The 14,774-nt window shown below is 42.2% G+C and overlaps 2 protein-coding genes across 2 annotated transcripts in view; both read left to right on the forward strand.

The window, feature by feature from the left end:
• LOC118403446 (kelch-like protein 14) overlaps window positions 1–11,686 on the forward strand; it is a 33,297-nt gene extending 21,611 nt beyond the window's left edge. The window contains exons 6-10 of the mRNA XM_035802164.1: window positions 1,238–1,393; window positions 10,002–10,142; window positions 10,568–10,726; window positions 11,078–11,199; window positions 11,648–11,686. Coding sequence (XP_035658057.1) covers window positions 1,238–1,393; window positions 10,002–10,142; window positions 10,568–10,726; window positions 11,078–11,199; window positions 11,648–11,686 — 617 coding nt within the window. The remainder of the gene's footprint in view (window positions 1–1,237; window positions 1,394–10,001; window positions 10,143–10,567; window positions 10,727–11,077; window positions 11,200–11,647) is intronic.
• On the forward strand, window positions 4,776–9,616 carry LOC118409268 (polypeptide N-acetylgalactosaminyltransferase 5-like). The gene is made up of 2 exons (XM_035810160.1): window positions 4,776–6,312; window positions 6,664–9,616. The coding sequence occupies exons 1-2, from the start codon at window positions 4,796–4,798 to the stop codon at window positions 6,944–6,946; spliced, it is 1,800 nt and encodes a 599-aa protein (XP_035666053.1). The 5' UTR covers window positions 4,776–4,795; the 3' UTR covers window positions 6,947–9,616.
• Window positions 11,687–14,774: the final 3,088 nt, after the last annotated feature.

Consider the following 14,774-nt stretch of genomic DNA (forward strand, 5'->3'; position numbering starts at 1 on the left):
GACAGACATGATTGGAGTGGGACAGACTCAGCCACAACTGGCCGCACATGGCTTAAGCTCTAACTTGGTATTAATTGCAATGAGTCTCAGGAGTTTGGACAGAGGAAATCCTACCGCTTTAAGATACGTCTCTGTATTGTGTGAATGAAGATCAGCGAACAAAAAGTTTCTACAGATTGCTGTCAAAAATACTTGTCACAATACATCATCATATATCAAGTTTTGAGAGCAATAATCAAGGGGTATTATATAAGTTGACTTGTATCAGCCTTTAAGTGAATTTATAAGTTTTCAGACTTTGCTTGGCTTGGGCATCTGTAGTGCACATTTGTCAAACAGTCATTACGAAAGTGTTTTTTTTTTATTATCTTATTCGCAGAATAAGCTTAAAACCAAAAGGCTTTTGCATCTGTTTGAGTTCATGTCTAATACTTTGTGATTTTTTTATTCATCAGACGTGAAATTTTCTTACACCAAGTTTACTAGACAGGTCTGTTGTCTGTGTGCACTGCAATACAATGTATATCTACTGCAGATGGGATCATTCCAAACATTTCAATTCCCACTGGAAACTCAAACAGACAGGACAGATCCTTTGTCTCAGGACATATCAGATAACAGAAGGGGCTAGAACACCAAATATCATCCTTTTCACCCAAAGAGATGCCCAGAATCTAAACATGATCTCAGTCAGGTGCCTGCCAGTGTTCACAAACTGTACCTGTCCTTGGTGCTGAACTGTTTGTCCGGGGGTTGTACCAACCAACAGAAACCAACAAAATGTCCCAGAAGTTGAGAAAATTTGATGTCCATCAATTCCAGCATCTGAATTCTGTATTTGAATTTTCCGTAGCATCTTACTCATTGCACTCAGAGTGCTTTCAAATTAATCTGTGGAAGTCCGTGTGATAACAGTAGACCCCCACGTGATAACCCAGTTAACCCGTTATCACCTGTCTCGGAACATCTGTATCACATGTTATCATCAAGTATGGCATAAATCTAGATATCGCAGAAGATGTGTCGAAATTTAAAAATCCTGAAATGTACGCTTCAGAAACCTGAAAAAGTGCATTTTTGCTATGGAATGGTGTTAGCTTGAAATCCAGTCTTGTTATAGCTGTAGTCCCTTTCCAGTGGTTGCTACTATTGGAAGGGGACTAAAGCTAACAAGGCTGGATTTTAGGCTAGCATTATTTATAAACACTACTAAATCTGCCATGTTTTTCCCTATCAGGTGGTGAGGACAGATGGGACCCTGAAGGGAAGTACAGTGTGAACTCCGTCAGCCGCTATGACCCCAGGTTCAACACCTGGCTCCAGGTGGCACCCATGAACGAGAGACGGTCCTGTTTCTACATGGGCAGTGTGGACGGCCATCTCTACTCCATAGGTGAGTCCTGTTTCTACATGGGCAGTGTGGACCCCCATCTCTACTCCATAGGTGAGTCCTGTTTCTACATGGGCAGTGTGGACGGCCATCTCTACTCCATAGGTGAGTCCTGTTTCTACATAGGCAGTGTGGACCCCCATCTCTACTCCATAGGTGAGTCCTGTTTCTACATGGGCAGTGTGGACGGCCATCTCTACTCCATAGGTGAGTCCTATTTCTACATGGGCAGTGTGGAGGGCCATCTGTACTCCATAGGTGAGTCCTGTTTCTACATGGGCAGTGTGGACGGCCATCTGTACTCCATAGGTGAGTCCTGTTTCTACATGGGCAGTGTGGACGGCCATCTGTACTCCATAGGTCAGTCCTGTTTCTACATGGGCAGTGTGGACGGCCATCTCTACTCCATAGGTAAGTCCTGTTTCTACATGGGCAGTGTGGACGGCCATCTCTACTCCATAGGTGAGTCCTGTTTCTATATGGGCAGTGTGGACGGCCATCTCTACTCCATAGGTTAGTCCTGTTTCTACATGGGCAGTGTGGAGGGCCATCTGTACTCCATAGGTGAGTCCTGTTTCTACATGGGCAGTGTGGACCCCCATCTCTACTCCATAGGTGAGTCCTGTTTCTACATGGGCAGTGTGGACGGCCATCTCTACTCCATAGGTGAGTCCTATTTCTACATGGGCAGTGTGGAGGGCCATCTGTACTCCATAGGTGAGTCCTGTTTCTACATGGGCAGTGTGGACCCCCATCTCTACTCCATAGGTGAGTCCTGTTTCTACATGGGCAGTGTGGACGGCCATCTGTACTCCATAGGTCAGTCCTGTTTCTACATGGGCAGTGTGGACGGCCATCTCTACTCCATAGGTGAGTCCTGTTTCTACATGGGCAGTGTGGACGGCCATCTGTACTCCATAGGTAAGTCCTGTTTCTACATGGGCAGTGTGGACGGCCATCTCTACTCCATAGGTAAGTCCTGTTTCTACATGGGCAGTGTGGACGGCCATCTGTACTCCATAGGTAAGTCCTGTTTCTACATGGGCAGTGTAGACGGCCATCTCTACTCCATAGGTTAGTCCTGTTTCTACATGGGCAGTGTGGACCCCCATCTCTACTCCATAGGTAAGTCCTGTTTCTACATGGGCAATGTGGACGGCCATCTCTACTCCATGGGTAAGTCCTGTTTCTACATGGGCAGTGTGGACGGCCATCTCTACTCCATAGGTGAGTCCTATTTCTACATGGGCAGTGTGGAGGGCCATCTGTACTCCATAGGTGAGTCCTGTTTCTACATGGGCAGTGTGGACCCCCATCTCTACTCCATAGGTGAGTCCTGTTTCTACATGGGCAGTGTGGACGGCCATCTGTACTCCATAGGTAAGTCCTGTTTCTACATGGGCAGTGTGGACGGCCATCTCTACTCCATAGGTGAGTCCTGTTTCTACATGGGCAGTGTGGACGGCCATCTCTACTCCATAGGTTAGTCCTGTTTCTACATGGGCAGTGTGGACGGCCATCTCTACTCCATAGGTTAGTCCTGTTTCTACATGGGCAGTGTAGACGGCCATCTCTACTCCATAGGTTAGTCCTGTTTCTACATGGGCAGTGTGGACCCCCATCTCTACTCCATAGGTAAGTCCTGTTTCTACATGGGCAATGTGGACGGCCATCTCTACTCCATGGGTAAGTCCTGTTTCTACATGGGCAGTGTGGACGGCCATCTCTACTCCATAGGTTAGTCCTGTTTCTACATGGGCAGTGTGGACGGCCATCTCTACTCCATGGGTAAGTCCTGTTTCTACATGGGCAGTGTGGACGGCCATCTCTACTCCATAGGTTAGTCCTGTTTCTACATGGGCAGTGTGGACGGCCATCTCTACTCCATAGGTGAGTCCTGTTTCTACATGGGCAGTGTGGACGGCCATCTCTACTCCATAGGTAAGTCCTGTTCTACATGGGCAGTGTGGAGGGCCATCTGTACTCCATAGGTAAGTCCTGTTCTACATGGGCAGTGTGGAGGGCCATCTCTACTCCATACTAGGTATACGTGAGGTCCTGGTCCTCATGTATACACACAGTCATGTACTGTACAGGACCCTTTGTTAAGTGACTCAGAAGTCATTTTAAAGTTTTGGGCACAGTTGTGCACGTATCTTCACATAGATTCAGAAACCTTAGTTTTACCCTATTGAAATTCCTGCATTGCAAATACAATTAAAAAAAAAAAAATGTTGAAGATGAATTTTTCAAGTTTTCTGGAGCGCCAGTTTGCTTTCTATGGTCGGATTCTTTTCAGCTCTATTGTATATTAGAAGTTCTTTTGTTAGAATTTTAAAATTGCCTAAACTTTTAAAACCATATTTGTGTCTTTTACTCATTATATTGCAGGCACTTGTAACCTTGACTTTGTAGTTGCTGTGTTAGCGTTGCCTTGTTTAAGTTGACAACAATCATGAGCTGCAAACAATGACAATGGCAAAAAAACAATGACAAGTCACTTTAAGCTGGTATGTGCGTCACTGAGTCACTTGAGAAACATGAAGTGCCCTGTAGGACATGTATTATGCAAATTGGCTTAAGTCAATGACCTCTAGCATCATGTCAGCACCCTAGATGTCATTGACCTCAGTCCTATAGAAAATGTAATTGTTATAGATGATGGATAGAATGGACTATAATAGCCTAAAAGTTTGGAAATGATAGATACAAAACCAGTATTTTCCTTGTCAGATATATACGATGATGTTAAGCTCATTTGATGTATAACATAATCTTTCACCATAGTTGCATCAGCTCTTTTGATTCATCATGCATCTCATCTGAAGTCCCTGTACAGTTTGTTGTATAAATGATTACGATTCAGAGAGTCTAGGATCTGATAGAAGAAAGCTGAACAGAAGTGTACTTCACAAGTGAAAACCACTTATGATAGGGTGGTACTGAAAGACAAGTGGGTTAGCTTGATGAGGCTTTAGTTGTTCAGTGTTTCCTTCCTGTGATTTGGGAGGTCAATTTCGGTGACCGTGTCAATGTTCTTCAACGGTTGCCTCTACGTAATACCTTTCAAGTCCCAAATTTGAAATTTTTACAAAGGAATGGTTACGTTGTAATCTATCGCAGACTGACCCAGACCCAAAGCTGGCATTACAAGGTACCCTTAAGTGGTACTGTCACATCAATAAAAGAACAAGAGGCTTGCCTGTCACCTGGCTGCTCTTGACAAAGATTAAAAGACGAGCTGGCTGTATCCGGTCTGTATTTTTACGTAGGATTAATCAACATATTCTAAACAGAACTGCACATTCCAACAGCAGTGGTGAAGCAGCCTGCATGCAGTCTGTGCAGATCTGCGTCTATTCCAGCACTGCGTCTATTCTGTATCCTATTTGGTGGAAAAGGTCCATGTGGACCATTTCTGTGACATCGACTGTTTGGCTTCTTATCAACTTGAGCTTCCTGAATCATAATTTGGAAAAAGGCACCACCACTCAATCACTCAACATTGGACCAAAAGTTGGGAATCGCATAAGTGATGTTGGAAAACGCTCAGAAGGGGGAAACATGGACTTTTCTACGAGCGGAAGACAGTCTGGACAGGAAACAGCTCGGAAGCACAGAGTCCTAAACGTTGATGCCACGATGGAGCCGAGGGACCCCCGTGCACCTGGCGCAAGAGGAAGGGCAGTGGAGGATGCCATGCCCCAGCACCAGGCAGACATCGAGGCAGGCTGGAAGGCGGCCTCCTTCAACCAGTTCATCAGCGACCTCATTCCGTACGAGAGGTCCCTCCCAGACACGAGACCGCCGAGGTGTGCCGAGCAGGTGGTGGCTGATGACTTACCAACCACGAGCATCATTATGTGTTTCTGTGAGGAGTCCTGGTCCACGTTGTTGAGATCCGTACACAGTATCATCAACAGGTCCCCTCCACACCTCGTGGAAGAAATCCTCCTCATAGACGATGCCAGCAGACGAAGCCACCTGAAACAGAAGCTGGACCAGTACATGTCCAAGTTTCCCCAAGTTAAAGTCGTCCATCTGAAAGAGAGGGCTGGACTGATTCGGGCAAGACTGAAAGGGGCAGAGCTTGCTACAGGAACGGTGCTTACTTTCCTGGATTCCCACATAGAGTGTAACGTTGGCTGGCTGGAACCTCTACTGGACCGCATCAGGGAAGACAGGACGAGAGTTGTTTGTCCGTCCATAGACAGGATAAACGAAGCAACATTTGCATATGAAGTGGCAAACGAGAATGTGCGAGGAGGGTTTGACTGGGAGCTGTTTTTCCAATGGGTTTCCCTCCCGGCAGTCGAAGCCAAGCGCCGTGCCCATAGCATCTTTCAACACGAGGTCATAAGGTCGCCAACCATGGCAGGTGGTCTGTTCTCCATAGACCGGGGGTTCTTCTACGAGCTCGGCGGGTATGACCCAGGGTTCCAAATATGGGGCGGAGAGAACCTGGAGCTATCGTTCAAGATCTGGATGTGTGGCGGAAGTCTGGAGATCGTACCGTGCTCGCGGGTCGGCCACGTCTTCCGGAAGTCCCAACCCTACAACTACAGCAATGCCAGCAGCATCATGGAGGTGGTGCACCACAACAACGTACGTTTGGCTGAAGTTTGGCTGGACGAGTACAAGAAGATCTACTACGCCCTGCACCCTGGTGTAGAGGTGGAGCTAGCAAAGATGGGAGACATTTCAGAAAGGAAACTGTTGAGACAAAACCTCGGCTGCAGGAGTTTCCAGTGGTATCTGGAGAACGTCATCCCAGAACTCCACATCCCGGACACCAATGTTCGAGCACGTGGAGAGATTCGGAACAGAGGGGGGATCCCACTCTGCGTGGACTCATTTTCAGAGACAGAAATCGGCGCCTTCGCATGTCATAGAATGGGGAACCACCAGCTCTTTTCATGGAGGTAAGACATCTACTGTTGGGGACATTTTTAATTAGAAGTGAGAGGATCGATAATTAGTGGCATTATTTTAGGTTGTATAGGTGGATCATCATAACCTAAAATGAGATGTATATTTTCAATGATGAGAAGATGAGTGTGAAATATAGGATAAGAATGTATTTTCAAGTGTCATTGATTAGAAAGAGTGGTAAATGATCAATAGTGCCTTTCATTTCTTTCATCTATACTAACTATACAATCCAACATACACCAACAAGTACTGTACAGAATCATAAACATGCCAAGACTAGTGTGAGTAGATCTTTCATTTTTAGGGGACTGTAGTAAAAGATGTGGCTCTTGCTTTCCCAGGTTGGATGGTAAGATCACGTACAAGTTCGATGATTCAGCTTGCCTCACCTATAGAGAGGACAGATTCCACATCAGACCAGACCAACAGAAGATTTCTAAAGGGCCCTGCGACAGTGGAGAGGCCATTGTGTGGGGTCACGAGCAGTCTGGACCCTTTGTGGATAAAGCCACAGGAATGTGCCTGGATATCACTAATGACTTATGGGGACTAGTCTTAGTACCATGTTCAGGAGGGAAGTTTCAAAACTGGTCTTTTGGAAAGTATTACGACTTGAAGAAATAGAGCTGTGTAAAAAAATCATTCTGATTTACATGGTGCTGTAAGATTATATTACAGTAGTTTCACCTTATTTGCTATGCTTGAATGTGTGAAAATGTCATCACTTGTTCAAAAGATGAAAGTGATAAATGATGGTCCAAAAGGCAAAAATCAATTTTCTATCATTTGAAGCCAAAATGTGCATGTATTTACTTTCTATGTCAATATTTGGGTCATTGTTTGTAAGCAATCAAGTCAGTGTCTGCATTCTTTGTAGCAGATAAATCACAAAGTATGGTATACGTAAAAGATATAGGTGCAAATATTAAAAGTGCTGATAAAAAACTGCTACCTTTGACAGTTACCTCTAACTAGTACTGTGGAACAGTCATTGTCATGATCCACAGAACATATCTGCATTTAATTTGTTTCATTGACAAATATGTGCTGTAAGAAATTACATGTTATACTCTTAAAAACTATCTAAGTAGAGCGGCTGTTATTAAAAGCAATGAATATGTCTATTACTTATCCGAGTTTACCTCCATTGAGGGAACCATCACATCTTTAACTCCATGTCAGAGGAACGGTGTCTTCCTGCCGCTGCTATTGATTGAATCAGTCATTTTTATTGCCTGAGTATGGCAAATTAGCAGCTCATTTATCAACCTGACACTGATTATACCTCCACAAGGCAGAAGACAGCTCTATAATGAAGCAATAAATGAAACGTAATGAAGCAGGGAAAAGACTGCACTTGGTAAATTTGATGGTCGCCAACGTTGGACACGAAAATTGGACACACCTGCCGGCTTCACACCCAGCTGGTTCCCGCGATGGGAGAGGTCGCGGGAGCGCACGTGAAGTAGCGCCGTGACATTTAGACTCCGCATCAACAGTTGTTTTGTGGGATAATGGAGCAATGATAAAGAAAGGTTGTGGCCCGCCCCTCGCTGGAAATAAAGGGGATGCTCGGCACTTAACTGTCCGTACGGCTTGTAATGCCAGCGACCTCTGACACATGACAGGTAGTCCTGTCACACCTTGTCAACAAACGGCCCATGGTCCAGGTTTAAACAAAGTCAGGTTCAGCTGAAGATGACAGAATGTTGCAATATCGCTTTATTAAACTGTATGATAAGGTGTTAAAGGAACATCAGTAATGATTGCAGGCACCTTTATGGGTATTCTCGCTCAGCCAACAGTAGACCCATGTCTCAGCAAAGTCTGACTGTGAGTAAAACCATCTTAAGTTAAATGAAAGCTTTTCAAATGATTGAATCATTGGAGCTCCTAGTTTTTGGTGTTTTTGTCAGCAATTTTTGATATATATGATTTGCAATTTAACTGTAAAACGTGCTGCTGCTGTAGATTTAGGTGTGTATATTGTCTTCCATTTTGCTGTTCTGTAAAAGTAATGATTTACAATGTGTACAGAGGACAACTGAACATCTCTTTTCAGGTGGAAACAAAGATTATTGCAATTGTTGCCATAAGTAAAGTGGCATCACTGTTTTGGTCTGAAAACTTAGACGAATTTGTCAAAATAAAGTTTGGATTAATTCTGAACAATAATGTATGTGAACTTATAATTGTAAAGATTGTGCCCAAAGTATTCATTATCCTGCAAGACTTGATTAATACAAAATATGAATAGAGGAAAGATTGCATAATGTACCATTAAGCAGGAAGAAAAAGCCTTCAAGTTTGTCTTTTCCCCTGATTGATTATGTATGTATGTAACAATGAACTTTAATGTGACCCCATTACAAGCATTATCATACATTCTATTCCACCATAACTGTTTCTTAGGACATTTAATGTTATAGGTGACATTTGCTCCATGTAACAATAAAGAGGTAATGAAAAGGTAGACTCCTCCCTTGCAGTTTATGGCTTGTTTTATGACCGTGGGATGGTGCTTTACAGAGCTTCCATACCAAATGGCCATTGATTTTGGCTCTTGGATGTTATGTACTGATGATGAGTGGGAGAGTTAGCCTTGGAGAGACACTACCTGTACTTATAGCCTGTGTTCACACAACCTCTCGCTGTCAGAGACCAATGACCCTCTCCCCTCCTGTGGGTGGCAGCAACAGTTGGGCTGACCGCTAGGAACTTGATTTTAGTTAGGCTATACATGTACCTGTACTGTCCATTTGTAGGTTCAGAAAGAAATACAAAATGTATGCACATGCCCACTCAGGTAAGTTACTAAGGAGGTAGCCCAAAATCCTGGAGGTTTTCTAGATCAGCACAAGTCCCTCTTTAACATATGTCACACTGTCAATGATCTCTGGCTGAACTTGGTCATTGCCAGAAACATGCCAAATATGAAAATTGACAGAGAGTTGGCATGTTTAATCCAAAAATCTATCCTTTCGTTCACATTGGACAGAATGTATGTAGAACCTGTGAACACTGCATGATCTCTAAAGATCGGAAGGTGATTAAAACTGTTATTCTAGAGATCGCAGACTCTTCTGGCGAGCTCTCATCCTGCTCTGTGATGCTAACTTAAAAACCCAATAGCATTTGAGGAGAGCCACACCTCGAGCACGTTAAAGAACCCACCACATTCAAAAAGAGTAGGGATCCTTCCCGGTGTGAGTAGTTCAAAATCTACAGTCCTTTGGCTGCACCTGGGGCAATTGCTGTCGTATTGAGGTCACCTGACTTAGCGCCGAATGGCAGCCGCTCCAGACCCTTGCGACAGTTGTATTGGGGTCACCTGAGTTAGTGCAGCCTTGCAATTTGGCCCTGCCTATTGTAAGCTCCTCACAATTCAGCCCCTGGCTGCAAAGAGACTCAAGAGAGAGTTAAGTCTACCATCCCAATAACAATAACTAACTAATAACATATAACATATAACAGAACTTAAAAGGTTGCAGACTAGGATTTGAACCACCAACCACTTGATTTTTTTTTTAGAATCAGAGAAGACTATATATGTAGTAGGCTATAGATGCCAGTGCATTTGACTGTGCGTACATGTACTTTTTTTTCATGAAATGGTATAAACATAGGTCCTCGAGTTTATTGCCACAATGTTATTACCTAAAACTTTTTGTGTCTTCAGGAGGCAGAAATGCAGATGGATATGTCGCCAGCGTGGAGTGTTACAGCCCTGACAAAAACGAGTGGAAACATGTCACCAACATGGAGAAGCCTTGTGCTGCTCATGCAGGGACGGTGTGCGACGGGAAAATCTTCATATCAGGTGAACCAAATCTTCATTTAGATTTCTTAGGGATTAGGAATATTATTTAATGGTTTCAGATTTGAATGTATGGCTCATGCTGATGAGAAGTGGCAGGTGTTGAGGGTGGTCACTGCAGTTCAACAAAATATTGCTAGATACATTGTAAGTGTACTAGTGGCTCATAATAAAGTTACACTTCTTCAGACTGGCTTTTGTAAGTTATTACACTTCTCAAAAAGAGAACTCCAAGCAGAAATTATCAGTGTGTTAGCTGGAAAACCAACCCATAGATTATATTTATAATTAAATGATTGTACATCATTTTTGTGTGTTAGTTTTAGGTGAAGCTGGATTTTTGGCAACTTTGCCAACTGTTTGGCCTTGAAGTAGTGGGTTTATTATTGGGACTTCTGTTTAAGACCAAATGCCGCTATCATCTACAGGAGGGGCTGTGTATGGGGACTTTGTGAACACCATGAGCACCTATGACCCCACGGAGAACCAGTGGGACAACAAGGCTGTGATGGGGACCAAGCGAGCCCACCACACCATGGCTACTGTCAGGGACAAGATATATGTCATTGGTGGGAACCATACAAAGGGTTAGTATGTCTGCATAGTTATAGATTATAACTGTGTTGTCATTGTTGCCAAATATCATAACCTGGACACAAATTACTGTAAATTTTGAAATGTTTGCAGTGTTTTTTTTTTCAGTTGGTTACATCATAATCATAAGTTGAATATGTCTTTTGTAAATTTATATTATACTACAGATTTTTTTCCAAACGTGAATTTCAAAACATCCTTTTCACTATCAAATAAAACCACTGTGACAGTAAAAGTAAATGGATTTACTGTATCATTTACAGTTTTGTCACATGATAATGAAGTTTAAATCTGATACATGTTAGCAGGACAAGTGAAATAATTGTTATCTGTTGTTTGTGCAGGTAACCAGTGTATAGATGTGCTGATTGTGGAGTCTTACTGCCCAGAGGACAACACCTGGTCTACAGTAGCTCCCATCATGGAGGGTCGGACAGGGCCGGGCATCGCTGTGCTCGATCGCAAGGTTGGTTACTACCTGCATACCTGCCTAAGTGCTTAGGCCAGGGACTGGCCCATTGCTCCTCTCCGTTTTACAGAAATTCTCTATATATAGTGGTTGTCACAATTCTTATAGAAATTTAAGGTAAAATAGGAAGTAGCTTAAGTGTTCAAAAAGAGAGGTGTGAAGACTAGCTGACTGCTGCTTATCCCTGTGTCAGGGACTCCAGCAGCAGTATAATCAAATGCTGGATACTACTAATACTATGACTAAAAGGAGAGTCATGAAATAGTTGATTGGAGCTGGAATGATGAGCAATAAGAAAAGGTGAAGGTAATTTCTTTCAAACTTTTCTTGTTAGGCAGTAGGGGCAGTGGGTAATGGGATCCACTGAGTCTAGGGTAAGGTATTGGAACACATCTGTGTAACACATCTTTGTAACATGTCTGTGATGTTTCCTGTATGTTCCCAGGTGTTTGTAGTGGGTGGGTACAGCTGGAATCCCCTGTGACACATCTGTGATGTTTCCTGTATGTTCACAGGTGTTTGTAGTGGGAGGGTACAGCTGGAACGATGGACAATACCAGACCACTGTGCAGTGCTACAACACGGAGGACGACAAGTGGGACTACGAGGGGGAGTTACCCGAGGCGCTGGCGGGCGTGTCCTGCATGACCCTTGACCTTCCGCATCATCTAGCTGCATTTTAAGAGGAGCTTGACCATATGAAGGGGTCCATATCTTTCATACTGTTTTTTCATCATGAGTTTAACCTTCTCCCTGCTGCCTAACCTGACAACCAGTGCAAATTTGGTGCCAACTGGCTACCTTAGCAGGCTGAAGGTTAAGTTAGTTGCATTTGTTCATACATTTACATGTAAGCTGACATTGTCGTCCCTACCATATGCATGGTTATGTTTGTGTCTTTCTTACCTAACATGCAAGGGGGCGCTTTTGATCCATGACAGCAGCTCCACCTCAAGAGTTGTACCAGGTTTTACCATGACTTAAGTTACATGATGATTATTTAATCTAATCCATTGTGGAAACGTTATCATGTTCTGTTACTGTTGCATGCATGTGTACATTATATCATAAAATCATGGTTTGATATCCCCCCAAAATTAAGTGATATTTATGAATATGCCATGAGTTGCTCAAGATATTGTATAGTTTATTGCAACTGATACACATGTAGATACCATTAGGACCATGTCCCATGAGTTTTGCTAATTTGTTAGTTCCTTGCTTCCTATATTGCTGATCCCTTGGAGGAACACAATGTCAACAATAGCAAATATAATTTTATCATTTATGGATACTTTAGGAATAAGACATACTCAATTACTTTTAGCACACAGTCAGGATTTAGTCAGATAATCATGCCTTTATGGTCATACATGTATATGGCAGAATTACTGAGTACAGTATTGAAAGCTACATTGTGTGCTTTGCCCATACAAATCATGAGATCTCTGTGCAAGCATATCATCCAGTACAAAATTCTCAATTTATTTTAATTAACAGCTACAAGTTGATATCAATATACAGGGTACTTATTGCTCAGCCATGCCAACACTGCTTCTTATTATAAAACAAAGATCCCACTGTTATTAAGAGTATAAATCATGACAACAAATTTGACTATCAATATCAGTATTGCATTGTCTTATAGCAAAATGCCATTCACGTCAAAAGTAAGCTTGCCATTTTTGTACATGTGTACTATTTTTGGGAAGAAAAGTTGCTATTTTGTGTAAGGTGAATCTAGAGAATGATAATGTACCAGTGACAATGTTTGTGCACCGTTTTGCTGCAGTACAAACAACTGACATGAGTTCTTGTAGTTGTAGAAATGTTGTGTAGTTATTATATATATTGTGTATATTATCTAAAGTTGCAATGTTGATGTTGACTTAAATGCTATCAGAACTGAAATGTGGACACCATGACAAAAGTTGAAAACCATATCATATATTTGGACAGTTATGACCAGGGCTGTCCCCAGGACCCTCCCTCCGTCTGGGACGGAGAATTGCTTGTTGGGACAGATGAAAACTTTACCGTCTGTCTAAAAGATCAGCACTTATCATGACTTGAAATTGACGAAGTGTATTTTCGTAAACTTAACATTACAGCTTCAACAATAAACATTACAACATGGGCTCCAAAACAATGAGTAGACGAAAAATAGGTAAAGCCGGAGACAGCCCTGGTTATATGACATTTACATGGAAAGTGATGAACAGATGTAGTGATATATCTAAATCATGTACAGACAAAATTACAACTTCAACACAGTGTCCTTCCCAATGCCATATATAAATTTAACACTAAATGGTATATTTATTCAACTTGTTAGTCTCTTAAGAGCAATTCCATTTCTGTTACAGGGGAACAGACCGATCACAGTCCTTTTTTGTTCTTGATTCTAAGAAAGTTCCCCCTCCTGAACTCATTTAATAGAATTGACCAAACAATTGAATCTGATGATTACCTGTTCTTGTCAGTGTCTTGACTGGGGGATATATTTGTGTAAAATAAAAGTTTTGTACGTGGTATATTACTGCCATTTACAGCATACAACATGGGCATACGAGAAGGAAAGCTTATTATATTTTGATAACTATAGCCTACATACAATGTATGTGGATTGAAGTGAATTCATCGACATGTGAAGTTTGATATTGTACACTGTACCTTCATGCACTTGGAAGAGGTATTTGTTTGTCTGTCTTCTGAGAAGCTTTTAGCTTCATCTGTAAGTGATACCTTCATTGTATAAATGTTCAGTACTCAGTAGTAATATTGAACTATGTCTGTCTGTATAAATGTGTAATAAATATATCATACCCCTGCACCTGACATGTATATTGCTGTCTGAGAAGTTATTGACAAAACCACGGAGGACTGATATGGAGAGTAGACTATACAACAGTATATCCTGATAGGTGGAAATGGTATTTTCAATTTCTTATACAAGTGAAGGCAATGCAACTCCACTATATATGTTTTGCAGAAAAATGCCTCACTCAACCATCAGACTGTGGAACAGTATCGTAGAAAAAATTCTCAGTCCCTTATTGTTAACAGAGGGAAGTCTTGCCTAGTTAAGCTGGCACACAATCTTCTGGTACATTACAATAAGATGCTCCTTATGCCATGCTGGTCTCTTGTATAACAAAGTTCCTTTGCCATCCTATTGAATCTATTAACGTGTATGATGGTCTCGTCTTTGATCTGGTTTAAGGCAACTTCAGTAGTTGCATAGATACTAATTGTCTGAGCAAACTAGCGTGACATCTTGAACTAATTGACTCTCATGCCTGACCCTTTAGGGTATTTCACCCACTTAACCTGAACCATTGAAGGCAGTCTCCATTTCACAACTGTTACCCCTTGTACATTTATGACTGAAATATAGTAAGGGTGATCCATGTTATACAGTTAGTCATATTTGTTGTAAGAACATAAAAGAAAATCAGTTTCTGAATGTCTGAAAAGATAAAGATACAAGATATAAACTGAAGTTACCATTCCTATTTTTGATCATCCTGTTTGACAAAATACTATATTGACTGTCATTAAAATGTCAAACA

Source organism: Branchiostoma floridae, chromosome 2 (genome assembly GCF_000003815.2).
Source record: "Branchiostoma floridae strain S238N-H82 chromosome 2, Bfl_VNyyK, whole genome shotgun sequence".
NCBI lineage: Eukaryota > Metazoa > Chordata > Leptocardii > Amphioxiformes > Branchiostomatidae > Branchiostoma > Branchiostoma floridae.